Source organism: Perca flavescens, chromosome 20 (genome assembly GCF_004354835.1).
Source record: "Perca flavescens isolate YP-PL-M2 chromosome 20, PFLA_1.0, whole genome shotgun sequence".
NCBI lineage: Eukaryota > Metazoa > Chordata > Actinopteri > Perciformes > Percidae > Perca > Perca flavescens.
Window position 1 is genome coordinate 25,080,878 of NC_041350.1, and position 22,614 is coordinate 25,103,491.

Below are 22,614 nucleotides of genomic sequence, written 5' to 3' on the forward strand. Positions count from 1 at the left end.
CACACACACACACACACATGCACATGCCCCCTCCAGAGAAAATCCATGTCCCTAACTATTTTTAGAACTGTATGCATCTTCCTTATGCCATCCACTTCTCCATCAGTGATGTCTTTCTGGCTCTGCAGCAAATCAAATGCATACCCTAATTTCTTATTATTTCGGAACCCTATAATCACATTGTGACCATTCATTCACATTCATATTCATCTCACTGACCCTTGTGATGGTCCTAAACCCTAAGAGGGAAACCACTGTCCTAGCCATGTGTATTTTGAGGCAACACTGAAAGCGAGCGCACCAAAAGGCCTTGAATTAACCCACAGTGTGTGCGCATACAGTGAGATGGGTCAAAATGAAACCAACGGGGCTGTTTTCAATGGACAGCTGGGGTAAAACTTACACTATTCACCCTCAAACCGCAGAAATATGCCGTTCATGTTACTAAGCGAATGGTGCGAACGCATTGCATCACGGGAAATTTTTGTTGGACAAGCTTCTATATCAAGAGCCTTGCTGCTACCGTAAGGGCCTTAATGAAATAAATGAGGAGGTTTGGGGGGAAGAGCATCTATTTTGTGTTTGGTTTTCAGGCCCTTATGTTTTATTAGGAGATATTAGTCAGATATTACGATTTGGCTGTCGGGAACTGGTAATTAATGAGAACGTGTCACAGGCCTTTTGATCAAGTAAATACCAGCCCAAAAAATTATCTTAAAAAAATAAAAATGGTCCTCACAAAAATAGAAGTATAATTGCACATGTGCAAACACATTCCACCGTGACACACTCTGACCCCTCCCCCACACCTGCTCCTTCCACTGTCTCTGCAAAAGGTAGTGACATCCACAGAATGCACAGCAAGACATAATGCACAGGAACGTTTGCACCAACTCACACATACTCACGCTCATGAATGTGCTTTCTGCCGTTTGATTAGAGATTCACTGAGGCGTGACACTGGGTTTTATTTTTATTTATTTATTTTTTTTCCTCCTCCGTTCCTGTCTGCAAATGCAGAAATAATAGAAGCATGTGTAGTAACTATAATGTGCGGAGCAGAAGAAGGGCTGCCTAATGTGTAAAACATGTGCTGTGTGTTGGTCAGCTGCCCGGATCTCGTGGAGAGCAAAATAGCCACAGAGAGGTCAAACGTTACAGTCATAGTGGTTGTAGTAAGCTCTTATTAAGACAGAAAATGTACTGATTATATAGTTTTTTTTTTATATATATATATATATATATATATATATATATATATATATATATATATATATATATATATATATATATATATATATATATATATATAATGACAGGGTGGCCTAGTAATTACAGAGTAGTATTTTCATTTATTGATCCAGGTTTATGGCTCATTGTTTTTGTCCATGGAAAAAAGGAAAATCTTGCACTCTGCTTTTGCTATAGCATCACCATTTATTAAAGAAAACTTAATGTTTCAGTCCCTCTGGACCTTGGTCAAGAGTATTTCCAACGATGAATGGATATGGATATGAATTTGAGTATGTAGAATTGAAATGGATATATATATATTACTTCAATAGATATGAAATGGATACATGTATTTTCACTCATTTCGTTTGTAAAAGTTGTGAATATAAAGAAGTCGCAATAAGTCGTGGAGTTACTATATATTCCTGAAATGGATATGAAATTGATATATATGCATTATTGTAATTGAATTAAGATGTATTACTGGAATGGAAGTGACATTGTGTTTACTGAGAAGCACACCCATCGATAAGTGATTGTAGAGCCAATTGTCCCTCACTTGTCCTGGGGACAGAATGGGAGGAGCACAATGTATAATAATATATATATATATATATATATATATATATATATATATATATATATATATATATATATATATATATATATATATATATAATGACCATTGTTGTATTCATGGTTGGAAAAACTCTCGACGAAGGTCCACAACATCAGTAAAGGAGACATTAGTTTGTTTTTTAAATAAATGGTGATGTTCTAGCAAGAGAAGAGTGCAGGACTTTCCCTTTTTCCAAGTCTGTGATATTTCCCAACGTACCTTCACAGAGGAATTGTTGGATGTGCGAATTGTTTCCCCCGAAAAATTTCAAATCATCTAGAAATGTGTCCGTTTTTAGGCCTGGTCACACAGCGAAGTTCATCTGAGCGAACTATAGGTGTTGCTCAAGGCTTTGTGACATACTATATGGACTACTTGCAGGGCAAGTTGGTGACTTACCGTAAGCAGACGAAATTATTTTTTAAAAACTAAATCCATCTATGTTATGTGATATAGTGGCAAAAACGTGTTTCTCTGTAGCTGACCCTGTGCTGTGTCCTCCCTGGAGAGGAGGTGAAAAGAGTATTTCTGCACAGGAATCAATAATGTATCACATTTAGCCCCTCTGGACAGTACCATGACCTTTATATTTGCTTTGGAAATTGTGATTTGTGCAATGGAGGTCAAACATCTTGGTACAGTATTGTTTTCTAGACAATTATGGTCCATTTCAATGACGAATTGGGATCCAGAATGAAGAATGAGACGTTTTACCTTTTATCTGGTCTGACAACTTTGATACTAGCCACAACAGTGTGGAGGAGACGTGATTCTCAATCAAGTGGAATTGAGGCTCAATGGCCTGCAAATTCGAAAAAAAATCGTAACTCAAGGTCCACTTACTATATTTCTCAAACTTTCAGATGCATCTCACAAGTTTGCATAGCTGTCATGTAAATAAATACTTGCTTGATAAATATTATAAACATATATACTACATATATATGTAGATATGCGGTTTTTAAATCATTCCACTGTAATAAGTCATTCATTAACTGTTTATACACCTGGGTTTGGTTCCACCAGGTATTTGTAAATCCACCATCACTAAGTTTGTCAGTCAAATCCTGCCTAACTTCTTAGTAACTAGTTTCAAACTGATTTACTAAAATCAGATTGCACCATAAAACCTAAGGAATGTCTTAGCTGTTAAAGATTGTATTGACATGTACATTTGTTTCAAGAAAACGTCTAGAACGGTCCAATCAAAAGCCAATCAACCGTGTGAACAGGAAGTCACTATAGCAGCACTAGCTGCAGCATAACTGCTGGAAAATAACAGTTTTAGGGGCCAAAAATATATATAAAACATAATCCTTTGTAAGTGTAGGTATGACTGTTATTTTTAAATCTGCATACAGTACAGGGAGAAATATGTGCTTCAGAGTTAGTAGTAGTATTAATGTGGTTTAAAATGAGTATGAATATCCAGCTATGCTAAGCTAACTGAAGTAATTTGTTCATTTGAACAAGTGCCAGGTCAGATATTCCAACCATACTCTACCTCTTTCACTCTTCAATCTACAGATATATATATATATATATATATATATATATATATATATATATATATATATATATAAACAGTTTAGCAAGCTAACATTTGTTTTGTCCGTTAGCTAGCTCAGTAAGCTACATGACAGTTACTAAGGGTGTCAAATTGAATCACTGCATTGATGCACCGCCATGCGGACGTGGACGATCTTACGTGTTGATTTTCCGTTTGCTGCTTTTTTTCGCTTTTGCCTTTGGTCTGTTGTCGGTTGTTGTGTTCAGACTCCGCTACATTCGGGAAGTGTCTTTTATTAAGAGCAGATGCAATAAAAAATACATATCCGACTCCTTGAATTTGTTGATGAAAACCACGTATAGCGATATATTATAAATTCGAGGAGGTAGCGCATCGCGATGCATCGGGAGATCGAATTGTTGACAGGATAATCGTAATTGAATTGAATCGTGAGATCAGTGAAAATTCACAGCGCTAACAGTTACACCTGTAAATTACTTGGTGTAAAAACAACTAATCTCTAGAACTGGTTTGGGTTTAGCAACCTGTATTCATTTAGTGCATCTTACTGTAAATCTCAACTTTGTAAATAAACACCAGGCTAAGTCAATTTAGGCTACGTTTGAACTTGAAGGTGTACAGTTGGTGATAAGAACATACAACTTCATTATAGTATGTTTTTGTATTATGTATTCATTATTTAAACACTGCTTTTAAATGCTATAAATGGGGGTTTAATTATAGTCAAAAAAGTAAATCAAAAAAGTTTGAAAAAAGGGAAATTCCGACTCAAGAAGGAAGTCTAAAGGTTACATGAACAGGACCTACAGTCCATGTGGAACACCCACAGCCAGCTTTCTATTTCTGTAGCTTCAACAGTTTGCCTTGATTCTATACATGACAAGAAGGGTTACACTTTATTATTTCAGGGCACTACAGTTCTAAGATTTACTGTCCCCTGATGCAAAAGAGAGCTTGTCGTTCTCCCAAGTCATTCATATATGATGGTGTCATTTGGCTGCAGGCGCTTTGACTTGGCCGGCTCCGGCCTTCTAAGCTGTCACAGACCCACACCCGACACCCAGAATAGCCCTCGTGCATTTCTTTCCCTCAGTCCAGCCATCTCCCTCCCCCCCCCCCCCCCATCAGGGTTCTGCTCCAGTTTTCATTTTGGAAGCTTGACTTCATCCTCTACTACTTCCCTGTGTTCCTCCTCTCCCTATGTTGTCACCCCCTATCAGACACTTTCATCTCTGAGAGTTTTATTGCATTGTGTCCTTGTAGAGGAGGACCTTTGGGCCCGCTCCAGACATCCCAAACAAATAGAACTCACTTTTTTCCCCCCCCTCCTGCTCGCCTTGCTCTTGGCTCAGAAAATATGAAGCACGGCTGTCTGTTTTTCAATTGCTCCCCCGTCCTCTCCCTTACCTTTGAGTGTCCTCTCCCTTTTTTCATCTTCTCCTTCAGCACTGGCAGTTGATATGTTTTTTTACGGAGACAGTGTTGTAAGGATGCATGACAAGGACCAACTCCATGCTTGTGCCCGAGACAAACAGACCAGGGACTCCTCATGTAAACATAGTGCTACTAGTTGCCAAAATCTCCCCAGGGAACCTTCAAGCGGCTATTCTTTTCATTTTCATCACATAATCAATTTGATTTTGATTTACTCAGTTGTTTGATCTGTAAAAGGACATCATATAGTGAAACATGCATCGTAGTTACGCAGAGCCCAAGGTGGCATCTTCAAACGGCTTGTTTTGTCCAATTTACAGTAATATATATCACTGTATGAGGAAATAAATTTAGCAAGCAAGCAACGTTTGTTAACTTTGTTAGCTAGCTCAGTTAGATACATAACAGCAAAGATCCTCTATACTAAACATAGCGCATGTCAAGCAAAGCCAATGGTATGAAACGGTACACACTGTCTCCTAAAGGGGCGTGGCCTCGTTTGAACGTGTAGTGAACGTTGTGTGGATGGATGAAAACTTATAATTGTATAATTTCTTAATATGTTCTTTTGCCAAAGTTAGATATTTACACAGCTAAAAGACATATTTAGAATCAAGGTTTCTGCCTAAAATTTCCTTGCCACTGTAGCACTAAATGCTTGCTCTTATGGGATTTACTGGAATTGTTGGGTCTTGTAAATTATAGAGTGTGGTCTAGACCTACTCTATCTGTAAAGTGTTTCCAGATAACTCTTGTTATGATTTTCTACTATAACTAAAATTGAATTGAATCACGGAAATGATTTTTGTTAGGGCGTTCACGAGCGTTAGCTGACGTTAGCTTCTCTGTGTTTCCAGATCTCGCGAGAGTTTGTTGCTGAGACACAAACAGGTCTCAAACAAAGTTCATTTTCTCCTGATGTGTCCGCCTGAAAAATGCCATTTTAGTGTCAGAATGTTCTAGAGATATGTGGCTTGTGAAAAATGGGTCCAATATATACTCTGGTGACTATGGGGCGAAATAATCAGTCATAATCTGGGTTCACGTCTCCCATTGGAATCAATACACTGCTAATACTGCTGCTAGTCTCCTAAAGAGGCGTGGCCGTGGCGGAGCCCACGTGACAAAGATACAGGAAACTACTCTGAGTTGGGGCGTCTCGGTTCTAAACCGTCTCTGATAACAGTTACACCTGTAAATTACTGGGTGTAAATATTTAGTCGCAACCACGGTGCAATTTGTGAAAAAAGCATAGGGGGGTGATGTTTTTTGATCATGCATAACAAAACAAACATGCATGAATTACATACCCCTTCCAATACCATGGATAAAGAGCCTCTCAGCAGGCCATACCAAAACACTTAGGTCACCAACTGGAATGGAGTGTGCATTATCTTCGCAATTTAGGAGCAATGATTCGCCAGACCTGCTTTTTTTCCAGTGTAATAAATTTCTTCTGATTTTATTTTGTAGTAACTAAGATGCATAGGGGAAATGTAGTGGAGTAAAAACCAAAAAGGAAACTCCAAGGCACTCTCTTTTAGAAAAATACAAAGCCTTTATTTATGGCTTAGTCATCATAAATCTTAAAGTACTCCGACGCGTTTCGGCATACAAGCCTTCGTCAGGGAGTCAATCAATTTCCCGAACAGGAAGAGACCTTCTTATACGCTTTCAAACAGACAAATTAAGAAACACAGCCAATGAAAAGCCTTAATTTTGGTAGAGTAGGGTTCAAAGGTGTAGGGTTATATTGTAGTGGAGTAAAAGTAAACATTTTATTTAGGAAATGTAGTGGGTTAAAAGTAAAAGTTTCCGGAAATATAAATAGTAAAGTAGGCCTAAAGATACGTAAAAAAAATTCTACTTAAGTACAGTAGTGAAGTAATTGTACTTCGTTACATTACAACACTGGTCCCAACTAATCTCTAGAACTGCTTTGTGTTGAGCTACGTGTATTCATTTAGTGAAACTTACTGTAAATCTCAACTTTCTATGTGTAGCCTTCCTCCGGTGTTATTGGCGTGTTTGGACAATGGGTTTAAGGGCAGGAGTAACACAGGAAGCATCCGTGTGATCTCCTGCTCGTCCCTTCCTCCACCTGCATCAGCTGCTGAGCTTTGTGTTTGTGTGTGTGTGTGTGTGTGTGTGTGTGTGTGTGTGTGTGTGTGTGTGTGTTGTGTGTGTGTGTGTGTGTGTGTGTGTGTGTGTGCGTGGGTTTTTCACAGAAGATGAAGTAATAGGCCATGTGTCAGCAGACAGAGGTAAACCTGTTAGGACTCTTAATTCCCTCCGGGGACACTTTCATTGTACTGTTTGTACTGTTTAGCTCGGTGTGGCCCAATAAATAGAAATTAATGGAAAAGTTTTGTTTGTTTTTTTATTTATTTTTACGGAAAGTGGTTGCTTGTCATGTGTCGCATTTAGAGTGGGAGCCCTGGCTGATGGAAAAAAGGGGGTTTTGCATCCATGGCAACAAGTAAGAAGAGCGAGAGCAGCAAATGGGAGCGGGGTCGGGTGCATTAGATATTTGAGCCCTGAGAATGTGTGAGATGCAGATCAGGGAATTTGGTATGGAATCCGATCATCGGTTCCCGATTTAACACGTGCAAGTTTTGGTTTCCGTAGCGGCCACCGTACTTCCAGGTGCTTGAAGCACTGCAAGGCCAGCTACACACTGGCTGCGTCGCGTGAGCGTGTCACCTGCGTGGCGTGTCCGTTTATATTTTAGCTCCCATGTTAACAGGTTAGAGCTTACACACTGCCTGCGTGACACGCCAGGCCGCGCCGAAAAAGCGTGCCTGCTAGAAATAGAACCAACGCCTATTTTTCATGTGACACGCAAGCGTGTTGGAAGCGTTTCCAGGCAAATAGAATGGGAAAAGATGTTTATATGTCATTTAGACACGAATACATATTAATAAATGACATGTTGATGTTTGAAAGTCTCTAGGTTTTGACATAAATGCAGATATAAATGTTATAAAAAAAAAAAATGATTTTCTAATATTGCACCTGTCAATATAACGAAATATTCTGTAGCCTATTTTGCCGTCAATACTGCCGACGTTGTCTTTGCTGTAATCAAATCAGTATATATTTATATTTAACATGAAGTATACTACTGCTTGAGTGCAGTTTATAACGCTCAGACACGTTTCTGGTGTGTAAAGACATAGAAAAAATCCACGCAGCTGACACGCAACAGAAACGCCACGCTCAAGCCACACAGGCAGTGTGTAGCCGGCCTAAGCCTAAAGTGTTGCTTTATTTTACGTTGTTATCAGAATACAGCATAGAAAATCTGCTTAGAAATATTGGATACTATAGAACATAATGTAATTCTGCTAAATAAAACATCATGTTTATTATTAGTTTGACTTGTTTTCATTTAAAACCAATTGCATATCAGAATACAACAATTCCAGTGCTGGTTCCATGGTATCAGAATTTTGGATAGTCACCATGGAAACATTAATTGGTCATGTGACAGGGGCTGGGAAAATGATCAGAACAGGCAGCCAAGTGACAGTACTCTGATCCAATGGAAATCACAATAGTCAGATTGACAGCACTCAGCAATCATATTTCAGGGGGGGTCGGTGCCACCCCGTGCCCCTCTTCTAGCCCCGCCTCTGTGTAAATCCCCATTCAATCTAAATAAATGAAATACCGGTAAGCAAGTGACCCGTTTCATTTCCACCCCTCAGAGAATCCGAATCGAGAATCGATAAGAACCGGAAATCGAAAGGAAGAGTCGGAATTGGAATCAGTATTTTTCAAATCAAAACAGTGTCCAACCCAATAATTGAGGGATTTACTGTTGCCACGGAGATGGATGCAGGTTGTCTAGGACCACGAGGCTGTGTTGAATAAGGTGAGAGTAAGAGGGCTGAGGAGGGACAGCTGCAGTCCGGCCTTGGAATTCAGATAATATGACTCCTTGTCCAGCTGGGTGTAGCAACAGTATTAATAAACCTGGCTGTGAGCCCGCATCACGACTTACACGTCTGTCAGTCACAGGAGCACACACCTCACTGAGAGGCTTCACCTTCCCATCCAAGTAAATGTACTCAAGTACTGTACACTTTCTACTTCTACTCCGCTACATCTCAGAGAGAAATATTGTACTTTTTACTCCACTACATTCATCTGACAGCTTTAGTTACTTTACAAATTAAGATTTTTGCACACAAAACACATGTAGTTTATAAAATACCATGTTTTACTATAGACTAAACTACCCATTAATATAACGGCCTACAAGTCACGCTGAACTGATTAGACCATTAAACACTTTGTTGATTGACAGAACTGTTTGGATTGTGTCCATTTTGTAAAAATGTACTGCATTGACTACTTTAAGGGCCCTATCTGCTAGGTTAAGACCGACGCAGTTGTCAATTTCCTGTCCAATTCAATTTTATTTATAGTGTCAAATCATAACAAGAGTTATGTCGAGACACTTTACAGATAGAGTAGGTCCAGACCACACTCTATAATTTACAAAGCCCCAACAATTCCAGCAGTTCCAGTAATTCCCTCCCATCTCCCGCCCATCTGTGCGCCCATGGGCGTGCTGATCTTACAGGGAGGTGTGTTCAGGTGCATTCTGGGCATATCGCTATCTTAAGGCAGCGGGAAGTGATCGCACCATTGACCAACAGAAACCTGGTCTAAAGTCAAAGTCAAAGTCAGTCATTGTTATTTTAACAGCAAATTAATAAAATGCGCCTAGGCTTATGCACAGCGCACACACACACTATGCTTGTTACACACACAGGGACGCACAGCAGCACACACACATGCAAAAGATTACAAATACAAATATTACGGTGCAAATCCTCCATCATAATAGCAATGCGCCAAGGTCCAAACGCACACTCTGATTGGTTTATTGCACGTTACGCCCAAAACACACCTATGATTAATCACACAGTCCGCTTAGATCATTAAAATAGGGCACCTAATTACTTGTAACAGAATATTTGTACTGTTTGATATTAGTACTTTTAAGTAAAGGACCTGAATACTTCTTCCACCACTGGTTTTGTGTATGTGCGTGTTTGTGCGTGTGTGTATCTTTTCTCTCTTGTAACCTTGATGAGACATCCACCCATCCGCCCATGTCCTCTAAATGATATTGTAAAGTCATATCATATTTTATTGATCATTCGGTTGCCGTGACGGCGTCACCCCTCACCCTTCCTCCAGAGTCAACTATAGCTCTGTGTCCCTTGAGCTCGTAGTGATTTAAGGGTCGATCGCTGAGGCTGAAGGCTGAACACACTGCGATTTCTTTTTTTGTTGTTGAAGCTGCTGACAGCAAATATTAGCAGCCGAGGTGAATGTGACATCAGCCACTGGTTTCTATCTGGATCAGCAGACTGTATTTAGGGCAGAGGTCTTCAAACAGGGGGTCCTCAGAGTTACTGCAGGGGTCACCAAATGATTGTTGAATCCAACATATTATTAGCAAATATAAATCAACCTATTTGTGGAAAAACCCACTGATGATATGGCCTATAGGTGAGGTAGTCACTAAGGTAGCCACCCACAGATACAGTTCATCCTAAAGATTACCTGTGCCACATGTATGTATAACATTAAACATGATTTATAAGACAATTATTATTTTAATAGCTTAGTATTCTTAGCCTCGTTAGGCCGTCCTGATCTCGCGAGCTCCAGTTTTCCACTCGCAGGTCAGTCTGGCATCTTGAGATGGAGAAAATTTGGAGCCGTTCGCCAAACAACCGACCAATCAGCGGCGGTTTGGAGGCAGGTTTAGGTGTGACGCAACGAGAAGCGTCTAAACAACATGGCAGCTTCCAAATTAGAAAGTATTCCTTCATTGAAAGAAGAGCAAAAAAAAACGGCACTGGGGGCTTTTTCTCGGAGGAAAAGATGTTTTTTGCTCTTCTCCCGACTGGTTTCGGCACGAGTTTGATCTGATTGGTTGATTTGGCCCGTCTATCACCGACATAGGTGGTGATAGACAGATGGTTTATTCAATCAGCTGACCAGTATTTTCGCCCCTTCCCAAAAGTTCTCCAACGGAAAGTTCCCAGATGGATATGCCGAGCAAATGCGAAGCAATCCATCTGGCGGAGTCAGGTTATAGTATTCTATGGCCAAAAAAGGAATTTATAAAGGCTTTAGGCCGCCCTACGTGTTATTGTAGGCCCAGTTTAATATGCAACTTAATTTTATACAATACATGTAGTGGGGGGTCCCTGCTCCGTCTCTCTTTTAGTTAAGGGGTCCTTGGCTTAAAAAAAGTTCAAGACCCCTGATAACATATTAATCGCTTTTTATTGGAGCCATAACAGACCGAACGAGGCCAAGATTAGAGGGACTGTGGAGGGAGTAAATCCAGAGTGGAGCTCTGCAACTAATGATTATTTTATTATCCGTTAACATGTCGGAAAGTAGCCAAAAATGCCAATCCCAGTTTCACAAGGTGATATCTTTAAATGACTCGTTATGTCCGACCAGTCCAATGTGTCTTTTATCTCTAATGTAAAGCTCTTTGAATTGCCTCCTTGTTAAAAGGTGCTATACAAATGAACGTGCCTTGCCTTGTCCAGGAATTACTATTTTTGGACGAATCTGCACCTTTATGGCCAACGTTCAGTGTCAATGCAGGAAGTAATGTGTCTTAACGTGTGCTGCACAGCCGGCTACAAAGCAGAGTTCCTCCTGTTAGGGCTGGGCAATTAATTGAATTTTGATCGCGATTTGGATTTTGGCCCGTAACAATCACAAAAACAATGTATTCGAGAAAAACGATTATTTTGCACGTTACATTTCGCCAGGAAACTCTTATTTTGTCTCGTGTTCTAAAGGGGAATTCAAAAAGTTCAACGGGGAAAGTATTAATATTAAATTTAAATATTAAATTTCACAGTTTGAGGGGTTTTCACTGTTTATTAAGTGAAAAGGTTTGGATGTGTTTACTTTATCTTTCTAAATGCACAGACTAGCAGAGAGCGGCATAATCATACAATTAGAACATTAAACCACCAAATAACAGTAATTGTTGTAATTGTACAATTTATGATTAAAAAAAAAAGTTCCTGTAAAAGCAATTTGCAAAGCAGTCTGGAATCACCACCTTGTCTGCTGTTTTATTAATTTCAACTTCACATTTTTGCAGCTGTGAAGTAAATGTTTGCTATTTAGTGAAATTAATATCAATGTCATTTATGAATCTTCATTAGCAGCAGCAGCTCTATGTCTGCCTTCCATTTGTATTATTCCTAAATCACCAAAACTCCCATCTGTCACCTGCTCTGGTTGGACAACAGATACAAAACAAGAGCGATTGTGAATTGATTCATTTCTTCAAACTCCAGGCACACAAACAGCACACAAATCAATCTCTCTCTCTCTCTCTCTCTAAAAAAAAAACTGCTTCTGAAATTGCTTCCATTGTGTTTGCACCCTTCATGAGCTGCCTTAGGACACTTCAGCAGGGAGGGTGCTTGCCAAAACAGGGGCTTGAATTTGGGTCCTCCGGATGAAAGACTGTCTTATTGGGCACAAGGCCACCCCGCGCCTCACTGGGATTGAACATAAGTGATAGTCACATCAGGGCTTGTATATTGGTACATTCATGAATGTTGTTGGAGCCATTTCATCGGAACCCATTGTTTGGCACTGTGAGTTGTGTTTATTGTCCCCGTATTTTTTAACGTTGCAACAGTATGGCGGTAACGTGGAAAGGCAGATTATTATTTAGTCGATTCAGTTTTGTTATTTAAAATAAACGGATTGACATATCCAACTTTAACTTTTAGATTTTGGACAATTCTTTGAGTGACAATAGGTTGTTTTGAAGCACGCCATCTACACCGGACCCATGCGTACATTACCGACTAAAGAACAAATGTTCGTCAATAGTGAATAAAGTGCATAATATATATCTCTTACTTTCTCTTTCTTTGAGTGTCCAAACTGGGACTCACTTTGGCAGACATGTATTATTCAAACAGCATCTGGCACCACCGCTGCACTAACTCTCCTGCTTTTGCCTTAAACAGCTTGCAATCACAGCTATTGCATCTGGCTGAAGCTTGGCCAGCAGATTTGCAAGTGGCTGAATGGAGAGTTTTGTGTGATTGCGTGACTCATTTTGTTTTGGGTTTATGTAATATTGATGCCTGACTTCAGCAGGCCGGTCCCCATTTGGAAGGGGGTTTTCCTTCCTCGTTTATAAAAAGTTTTAGCTCTTTGTCAGTTGGTCAGGTATTCTTTAATTTGTTTGCCTCGCTGTGTGATGGCAAGAAATAAAGTAGACGTGGAGAGAAAAGGAGATAAGGATGGAGGGGGGGTATACTGTACAGGCCTTGTGGGTATGGAATATTAAATCTGATGTGAGTTTGTTATCAGATTGGCAACAAATAACAAACGTAAAGACAAATGTGTTTACTGGCTTTTTTTTTCTGTGATTGCTGGGGAAAAGCAATAATCAGGACTATAATGAGTGAGGCCCGTAATCCCTGCGCTTGGTGACAGAAACCAGACCTGCTTAATTAAGGCACTGATTTCCCACGAGGCACTGGGGCCTTTTTTTTCCCCCCTTGTTCTCCTTCCCGTCTTTATTGGCTTGACTTTGAGTGAAGGCGTTGCCATGATCTGACTAGGCTGAAATAGTGCTTTGAAAGCGTTTTCTTTGTTGTGATGATTCTCACTATTGTTTTGATGTCTATAATTCATTCCTTGGCCTCTGTACAGGTCGGTTGACAAGATGCAGATGGTGTTTTCTACTAAAACTTTTTGGGAACTTGTAATCCTGCCGCCATCAAGCCCTCCATGCTACAGTGAAGTGAAACTAATGTGTGCTGTTTAAGAAACCATGCTTCAGTTGCCCCCACACGTGCTTTAGCAGTGGTTAAATGCAGTCTTGTGAAAGAGTGAAAAGCAACTGAAAAGCACTCAGTAGATTTAGGGAAGAGATGGAGGCTGAGGAAACTTTCAAAAGAATTTTGGAAAGGTTGTGTTTAGTTCAAACTAGAAATCCCAGGGCCAGGGTCGGTGGTAGCAGGGGTTTTATACAGGGAGAACCACGGAGAGAGAAAAAGGTTGTATTTAATTGCAGCACCTTAAACTGCTGCGCCTTCTCTAGCCTGGAGTACATAAATCTTCCTCGTTTTTGTGAAAATCTTCACCAAACAGGGGAAATCTTCACCAAGAGGAAAGGCTTTGCAGAGTAGAAGCTGAGCGATTTGAGGGTTAGTCTGCACCGACAGAGAAGTGAAGATTGGATATCACACACATCCCATATCACTCCCTCTGATGTGGTACTCCACCCCAGTGGTTTGACACTTCTAGGGGTTACGCAGTATTATTCAGTGTTTGGGCAACGAGAGCCAGAGAGGAGATCGAAACAGTAAATCTGCTGTCGAAGAAGAGGCATTGGAAAATGGAGAGGAGGCGGGCAGCTAAAGCAAATTTCAGCCGCAGTGTGGTCTTTGGCCGCAGAGGAGCAGGAGAAACTAAACACTCAGCATCTGCCTCTCCATCTCTCTGGCTCTCTGCACCACCTCCACTTTCATGTCTCACTCCCTTCACAGTTTTCATCTCTTCTCTCCCCTCTTCCATCTGGTCTGGACTTGGGGAAGGCAGAGGCCGCTGGCTGCAGGCCCAGCGCAGCGGAGGTGTGAACCCTCTAATCGCCTGTCATTACCCACTGGCACTTCCCACAGTACTACTCAACTTAAGGGTGCTGTGTCTAGCATGTTAGCGTCAATAAATCATTGTCACGCTAAGTTTGACACTTGCAATTCAATTTGACAAATGAGAACATTGGTGAGAAAATTGACATCCCTTTGACTTCACTGTACTTACTTATTACTTTCCTACAGGTCAGGCTTTTTCCCGCATAAAGGAATTTTTATACAAAAAAGGTATTAGCCAGAGCCAAAGGAAAAATCACCAGCGCAAAAAAACGTCGGGAAGAGTAGCGGCTGCTATAGTGGCACCAGAACATAGTGGTTTACTTTTGTTTTGGTACAGTGGACTTGGGCACGGTTCCACCAGCTCGGCACAGGTATGGTACGCAGTGTTCAAACCAATGAAACAAACTTGACTTTGGGCCCCGGTCCCTGATGTAAACGCCCCCTTACTGCCTTATATTCCATTATTTTTTATTATGTTTTGAATTGTCACCTGCTTCCTGAGTTTTGTCTTTTCCTTCACATAAATAAAGACGTTTCCACCATAAATTGGTGCATAAAAATGTGCAGGAAATGGAAAATTTCCTCGAGAGGACCCTCAGATCCCCCCGCTTAATATGTGTCCCCCCAAAGGCCCATTCTGAGCCAGGAAAAACCCTCTTTGTGGGATATTTTTAGTAGTCTACTGGATTTCTTCACAGCACACAGGGAGATTGCTTTATTCCATGAAATATAGTCAACCGTATGTTCGCTTGTTGTGTTAAATTTCAAATTTTTTCAAGTACACTAACAGTACCAGAGAGAGAGAGCAGAGAAGGGAGGCAACATCTCTGCAACGAGAAGTAACAATTAATCGTAAAAAAAAAAAAAAATGCTACATACAGAGTCCATAAGTACTTGACTTTCTTGCCAAGAGTGAGTTGAGGTGAGCGATACCACTCTCATGTCTGAGCGTTGGGTACGGAGCTGAAGATAATTTGGTTAGCATAGTTTAGCGTAAAGACTGGACACAAGGCGTTACAGTCAGCCTGGCTCCGTCCAAATTTTTACAGTTGAAGCAGGTACGTCCCCAAAAAAAAACACATGAGAATTATCCTTGTTGCATTTCTGTTTGTGTGTGAATTAAACAAATTAGATACTGCTTCCAGTCTTCCATTGACAGAAGTACATTTCCAGGATAAAGCCTGACATCCGGTGCAATGTCCCTCAACTTCCGCTCTCCGTGTGTCGCCGTTCTCAAACTCGGTTCGCTTAGGGAAACAACAGGTTGTACAAGTTTCGAGCTAGCGAGCTACACGCTGAAAACGGCAAGTTTTGAAGAAAAATATGGATCGTGCAATAAGGCAGGCCTGCTTGGTTCTTTCAGGGAATGATTGTAAAAATTTACAAAGAATAGCAGTAAACAGCATTTCCTCTCTAACTGGGACGTTTTGGGACCGATTGGTGGGATTGCTGTGGATGAAGTACACACGGTGATACTCTGGTAAGAGCTAATGAGATTTAACCATGTATCCAGCTAATTTAAATGGCTCACGTTACTGTATTGTGTGAACAGTTAACTTCGTTTAATATTGTATGTGGCGTTTTCTTTTGCGGGGGGCATATGTTCCACCAAAACAAGTTCCTTCCTGAGACTATTTAGCAGAGCCACCGTTGCTGCGTCCGGAGCTTAGCCCCGCCCCTTTTCCTATCCCAGAATGTATGTGTGTAGGAGCCAGACCTTACTCCACAGCGCTGTGGAGATAGGTCTCCCAATGCGAGACGAGGCTAATTGCTTCCTGCCTTTACATAACAAATCCAAACAACCTTTTCCCCATGTACCGTAATGCACGTGTCTATCGTTATGCTGAAGAAGGAATGCCCTTTCTTGAAAGTGATACCGATTTATGTAAAACAACAGATTAGAGAACACTGTTTGTGGTTCATCCAGAGTTCCATGCTCTGGCTGTCCTTACCCCAGAGTCGTCATGTGTTCTGCACGGACCCTGAAAGTGTATCTCTGATAGAAACAATATCACAGCAACTCAGGCACTAAGGTGAAAAAAAAGAATATACTAAGACACTGTAAAGCATGCACACATATACTTGTGAGTCTGTGTGTGTGTGTGTGTGTGTGTGTGTGTGTGTGTGTGTGGGTGCGTGTGCGTGCGTGCGTGCGTGCGCGCGTGTAAATGAGCATGCCGTCCGCCGCGCCCTGTCACACCCTCTGTGTGTTTTCTGTCAACACACCACCGTGAGACCATTCATATAACGCCCCCGCTGCACCAGCAGCAGGACAGTCCTTGTAAACACTGCACAGTGATTTGTGTCTGTGTGCACAGCAGGTGTTTGATTGTATCCCTATCACTCCACACACACACACACACACACAACGCACACACGCTCCTGCTTCGTTCAGAGTGACTTTTTGCAGCTTCCACAGCAGCTGATGCCAAAGTTTGGGTTAGATGGATGAATTATTGAATAGGCGGATGTAAATGTTGCTTAATGTCCCCCATTACATATTGTCTAAACCCTACAAAGCAAAAACATGGACGTGTTTGTTTATTCATACTCATCTGAAACAACCCAGGTAAGGTGTTCTCCACTATGTCTAGTTTTCAGTATTTTCATTCTTAACACGTGTCCTCAAAAGTGCAGAAAAGCAAACGTTGCTGTGTCAAATAGAAACAATCTATGACTGCAATCTGTCACAATCTGTTGAAATGACAGAAATACTCTCCACAGCAGCTCTGTTAGCTTGCTGTATATCATGAGGACTAATTGCAGGTCCTGTAGCTCACTCTGGGTGAACACCAGAGTGTAAAATCTAGGTGACAGGTTCATTTATGTTGTCAAGCTCCAGAGAAATATCACACAAATGTGCAATATGTTGTTCCGCTGTGCAGCTGCTCAAATGTCTCCAAGATGCTAACATAACATGCCTGTTGATTATTACGTGATTGTTTTTTTTATTGACTTCCATAAGTGCCGTGCCAGATTAGGGCCACACAACCAAACTGTGGGACAGATTCAGATCAAATTGGACTTTAATGGTGTCAAAAGATATTGTTACTTTATTAATAATGTGTAATGCTGGATTAGCAACCTAACTAGGTCTACTAGAAAAAGGTTACATGCTTTGCTGTTCATAAAACATGTGTTTTTCATACTGCCCATTGCTGCAGCGCCTCTGCCTGAAACACTCTGTCTGAGCTTTTCACCTTCCTAAAAAAGCCCCGTCTGCTCTGATTGGTCAGCTGCCCCACTCTGTTGTGATTGGTCAACCAAATTTAAACAAGCCACTGGTTGGGCTGTGCCTGCGGGCAGCACAGATGAAAAACTGGGCTGGCATATGAAAGGGGAGAGAGAGGGGGGAAGACATGCAGGAAAACCCTCACAGGTCAGACTCGAACCCTGGATCTTCTGCGTCGAGGAATAAACCTCTGCATATGTGCACCCGCTCTACCAACTGAGCTAACCGGCCAACTTGAGGAATTTCAAACGGGAATGTGGGCGAGGCCTTTCAGGCAGTTGAGAAAAAGCGCTGTCTTGGGGAGAGAAAGAGTGTGAAAGAATGAAATGTTTTTTTTTTTTGTACTTTACTCCATTACATAAACAAAAAAAAACTATACAACACACTAAAAGACAGGAAAGATCCCCAAAAAGCAGAGCAGGGGCTCTTTAATACCATCAGTTTTATTCCTAATTCCTAAATGACCATGTTTAAACAAATTACCACACAGCAAAACCATGGACGGGTATCAGTCTAGCATTTAAAAGTAGCACACATTGCACGGAGAAGGGAATGAACAACAGGGTTAATAATTCATTAATCATTTTTTTCCTCGGGGACACCTAGCAGGTTAATCGGCCATGTTGTTAAGTGCATGGCTGTGTTTTTGCATGCGTACATGGTGGTGCAGTAACCGTGTGAGGCTACATTTGCGGTTTCTCTGTGCCTACATGCATGTCAGGTGAGAGTGCAGTGCGTGTTTGCCAGATCCCACTTGTCCATTAGACTCCAGTGCTTCCTCTTCTGACTTCTGGGAGAAAAGCACTGCACTTTTCCAGGCGGCAGCACTGCAGACATCTCACCCAGCAATCTGAGGAAAGCCCTGCCTGTGGGATATGAAGAGAAAGAAAGAGAGATGGATTGTTCTGGCGTCTGTAGTGTGCTAACAGGATCTTAGATAGTAGATCCCCCCTCGGCGAGCAGGATTCACATCCAGAACTACGTACGCACCGGCCAGAGAAAGGGGATTTAGCCGTGCATTTGCAGCAGCGATAGAAATACATTTGAATTCCTCTAGAGATGCTCGGATTAATAGTTTTATATACATGGTGTGTGCAGTGTGAGGGTGTATAAATATCTGGGTTTGCATGGGTGTATGACAGACAATTTGTGCTTTTGAATGCGTGTGTGTGTGTGTGTGTGTGTGTGTGTGTGTGTGTCATTGCTGTGACTGACACAAGCCACGCTTTAAATGTAACGGTGCTGGAAGTACATCAGTGGGATGTCAGGGAAACAAGCTGCTTTTTGACTCGACACACGAGCAGCTATCCATAATGAATGCTGCAGTTCCCCTTATCTTATTAGCTGAACTCCCGCTTTCCAAATACTCTGCTTTAAATAACATGCGTAAAAATTGCAGTTTTGCTCGGATGAAGAGGGAAAGCGTCTTCCCATGAGATGGCAGACACATAATAAAGTATGTCATCCCTATTTCAGAGCTAGCTGCGCCGCTGTCGACTGCTGTTGACTCGCCTGCTGCTTGCAGGGAATGCTTTCTGAGGCCTAGCAGAGCTTATTAACTCATGCTACGTAAAATGAGACAATGGCACCCCAGGTCTCATTCTGGCCACTGTCCAACATAACCTCATAACCTTTCCAGCCAGAGGAATACTTCAACTCTGTGTCTCCATGGAAGACAGGAGACATAACAGCTGTATGATAAGGCAGTGCTGCCTTATCCTGCCGAGGCCACTTAGAAGGTCAACACAAAACACATACAGTACAGTCTGTGTGGAGATAAGTAAACACAACATTTTTCAACTTTCTGCTAAGATATATGTGACTTTTTTGCAACGAAAATGCGGGGATTATGAAATCATGCATACTTTGCGCGGAAATCGGCAATTTATGCGGCGAAAGTGCGGCGTATTTGAAAAAATGCGGCCCCGCATAAATATGCAGACTTTGGCTGATTATGCATTGAATTATGCGATCGCATAATCGCGTTTTTCTGGAGGGACTGTTTAACTGTCTAATAAAGTTCAAAGACGGTGTTTAAAAAGTGAAATCCACGTTTACATATGTTGATTATAGTAAATAATAATGAAATAATCCAAATATTACTAAGTGTGGTAAAGCCACATATTTGTTTTTATATTTCTGCAATCTGCACTTTAGTTTGTGTGATTTGTTTCTGACTTTTATATGAATGTTTACACCAGGCTTGGTCAGAGCTCAATATACCACTGTGATTGAAGTAGTTAAATAAAATAAATTCATGCATCACCTAATTTCATCATCACATCCAGGCCTGTCCTCCAGGAAAGAACATGATGTTTAATTTATCTAATCTTGTGTTGTTCATACTATACAATGATGTATTGGTTGTCTTTGTTGAATAATACAGAAGACAGAGCTTAAAAAATAATCGCATATTAATTAATATTTTTGAAAAAAAAATTCAATTACATTATTTTTTAAAATCGTTCAGCCCTACCCCAAATCCCAGAAAAAGTGTTTTTTTTTCATAATATGGGCGTAGTTCGGACTATCAGGAAATCGCAACTAGAATAGGAATTCCAAGGTCAAGACATCATCTACTTTGAAACATTTGTGCTGAAGGCAGAAACTGTGAGAGATTCAAGCAATACAACTTAAAAACAGCAATTTTCTGTCACAGATATTTGGGCGCCCGCAATGACTTTGTTTACATTGAAGGTTCAGCTAAACCTAACTCCTCCAGCATTTAAATACACCATCGTGAAGACAGGAATTTCAGAGAGCTAGGACAGCAAAACACATCGTGGTTAAACTGTACTGCCCGTCTAAATTCTTTCCCAAATGAGTGTTCACTAAATGCTCCTGTGTGATTCATAAAGGTCTCCCGAATCTTCTTCACATATGTGAAAGGAGTCGCTGCTCCTGAGTTTTTTTCCTTAACAAGCTCAATGGCTCGTCTCGAGCATTGCCGGTCTGTCGTTTGGGGAGCGTGCCTATGTTCCCACAGCCCTATGTTCCCACATTTCTAAGATTATTTTTCAAAATTAAGCCCACAGTTCCCACATTTCTAAGATTATTTTCCAAAATTAGGCCCTATGTTCCCACATTTCCTTTTTCATGAATTTGTATCAGATTATATCCCCATTTCTCCCAATTTGGTAGCCAATTACACCCAACCTATTATCCAGTAGCAATAGACTACAGATGGAATGTAACTTTTAGCTAAATCTGGTAACTAACTCTAACCCTAACTCTAACTAACCCTAACCCTGGGAACATAGGGCTGTGGGAACATAGGGCCTATTTTTAAGGAAAATCTTAGAAATGTGGGAACGTAGGGCTATGGAAACATAAGGCCTAATTTTCAGTGAAAAAAAATGCTGTGGGTACATAGGGCTGTGGGAACATAGGGCTGACCTCGTCGTTTGCACGAGTCCAATTGAATTCAACAAAGCTACTCTTCGAGGAGTTCCCACTGTGATGTGGCGAGGCGCCGAGACAACTGGGCACCTACTGACCACTTAACTGCCTGCACTCGTCAATAACTCCTTTTAAAAAGATCAATTAGGGCGATCAGTGGCGAGAACGCCGCCGGGGGGCTGAGGTGCCATATTGAGCTGTTTTTCTGAGATGATGTCACACGCAGCTCTCTTGCAGAGAGAGAGAGAGAGAGAGAGAGAGCCTCACCCCTCCAGACATTTGACTTCATTAAAGGGGTGTTCTCCCTCAAACCCGAGCAATAAACTCAGCAATAAGCTGCTGCTGCTGCTTCTTCATCTGCCTGGAGAGGCGGAGGGAGAGAGTCCTCGCAGTGTCCAGCCAGCCGTCTCATTGAAAGTGTTCTGACTGAAACATCGAGCCATAAAAATCGATTTAGATAGCGACAGTTTCTTTCATTTATCGTTCGCTCACCTTTTTGCCCTTGTGAAATGTCCGTTTACACATTTTACGACCTGATTGATTACACGCTTCTGTTTTCCCTTGGTTGTGTTCTTTTATCCTCTCTGCTGTGGAGTTTTTTTTTTTTTGTTGTTTTTTTTCGTCCTCAGTTCCACTTGTATGAGACGCCGTGATGAATGTGGTTATCATGACTCCCGTGGCAGCCATTGAGCTCACTGGAACCTGTGTGTGTGTGTGTCGAGTCGGGCCGGTGACAGACGGGACCGGTCCACAGCAAGCTGACCTTTCACCCCCCTAACGTTTTTTCTTTCCATGCTGATTATTAATCCCACTTACAGTGCACTTCCTGTGTCCCTCCATCGCATATTAACCTTTCTCTTTCTTCTCTCTCCCCCCCCCCCCTCTCTCTCTTCCTTATCTGTCTTTTTCCTGTCACACCCCTTCTTGTTCTCCTCCCCTGTTCTTCTCCCTCTTGCAGCAAACTTGTTCACGTGAAAATTATTGATGACGAGGAGTATGAGAAAAACAAGAACTTCTTCCTGGAGCTGGCCGAGCCTCGCATGGTAGACATGAGCCTGCAGAAAGGTGCAGTACTGAATCTATTTCTTCCTCTCTTATTACTTTCTCTCGCTCTCACACGTTGTCAGTGTCTTTTCTCTCACCGTTAGTAGCCTCCGTCTCTCCCCGGGCCCCTTTTGTCTCGTCTTTGTCCACTTCCTTTACCTGAACTTTCACTCCGCTGTACGGGGCTGGGTGCCAAACCTCGATACTTTTTAGGCACCGGCCGAATTTCCTCCTTAGTATCGAGTTAGAATAATGCCTCAAAACCAAATTTCAATACCCAAGGAGTAAATCTCATCAGGGCCAGTGAGCCAATAAGCGCGCAGCATGCTTTAAAGTATCGGGGGGGGGTGATATCATTCAGGAACCGGTATCGAAGTCACGGTATTCAGTCCTTGCAGAAAAATGGAAGGACTGGCAATTTTGTTATTGTTGCGGGCAA

The 22,614-nt window shown here is 41.5% G+C and overlaps 1 protein-coding gene across 4 annotated transcripts in view; it reads left to right on the top strand.

Moving 5' to 3' along the window:
* Positions 1–22,614, top strand: part of slc8a3 (solute carrier family 8 member 3) — a 169,208-nt gene that overhangs the window by 102,380 nt on the left and 44,214 nt on the right. For all 4 annotated transcript variants that reach the window (XM_028565289.1, XM_028565288.1, XM_028565290.1 and 1 more), the window contains one exon: positions 22,090–22,196. In XM_028565289.1, the coding sequence (XP_028421090.1) occupies positions 22,090–22,196 (107 nt within the window). The remainder of the gene's footprint in view (positions 1–22,089; positions 22,197–22,614) is intronic.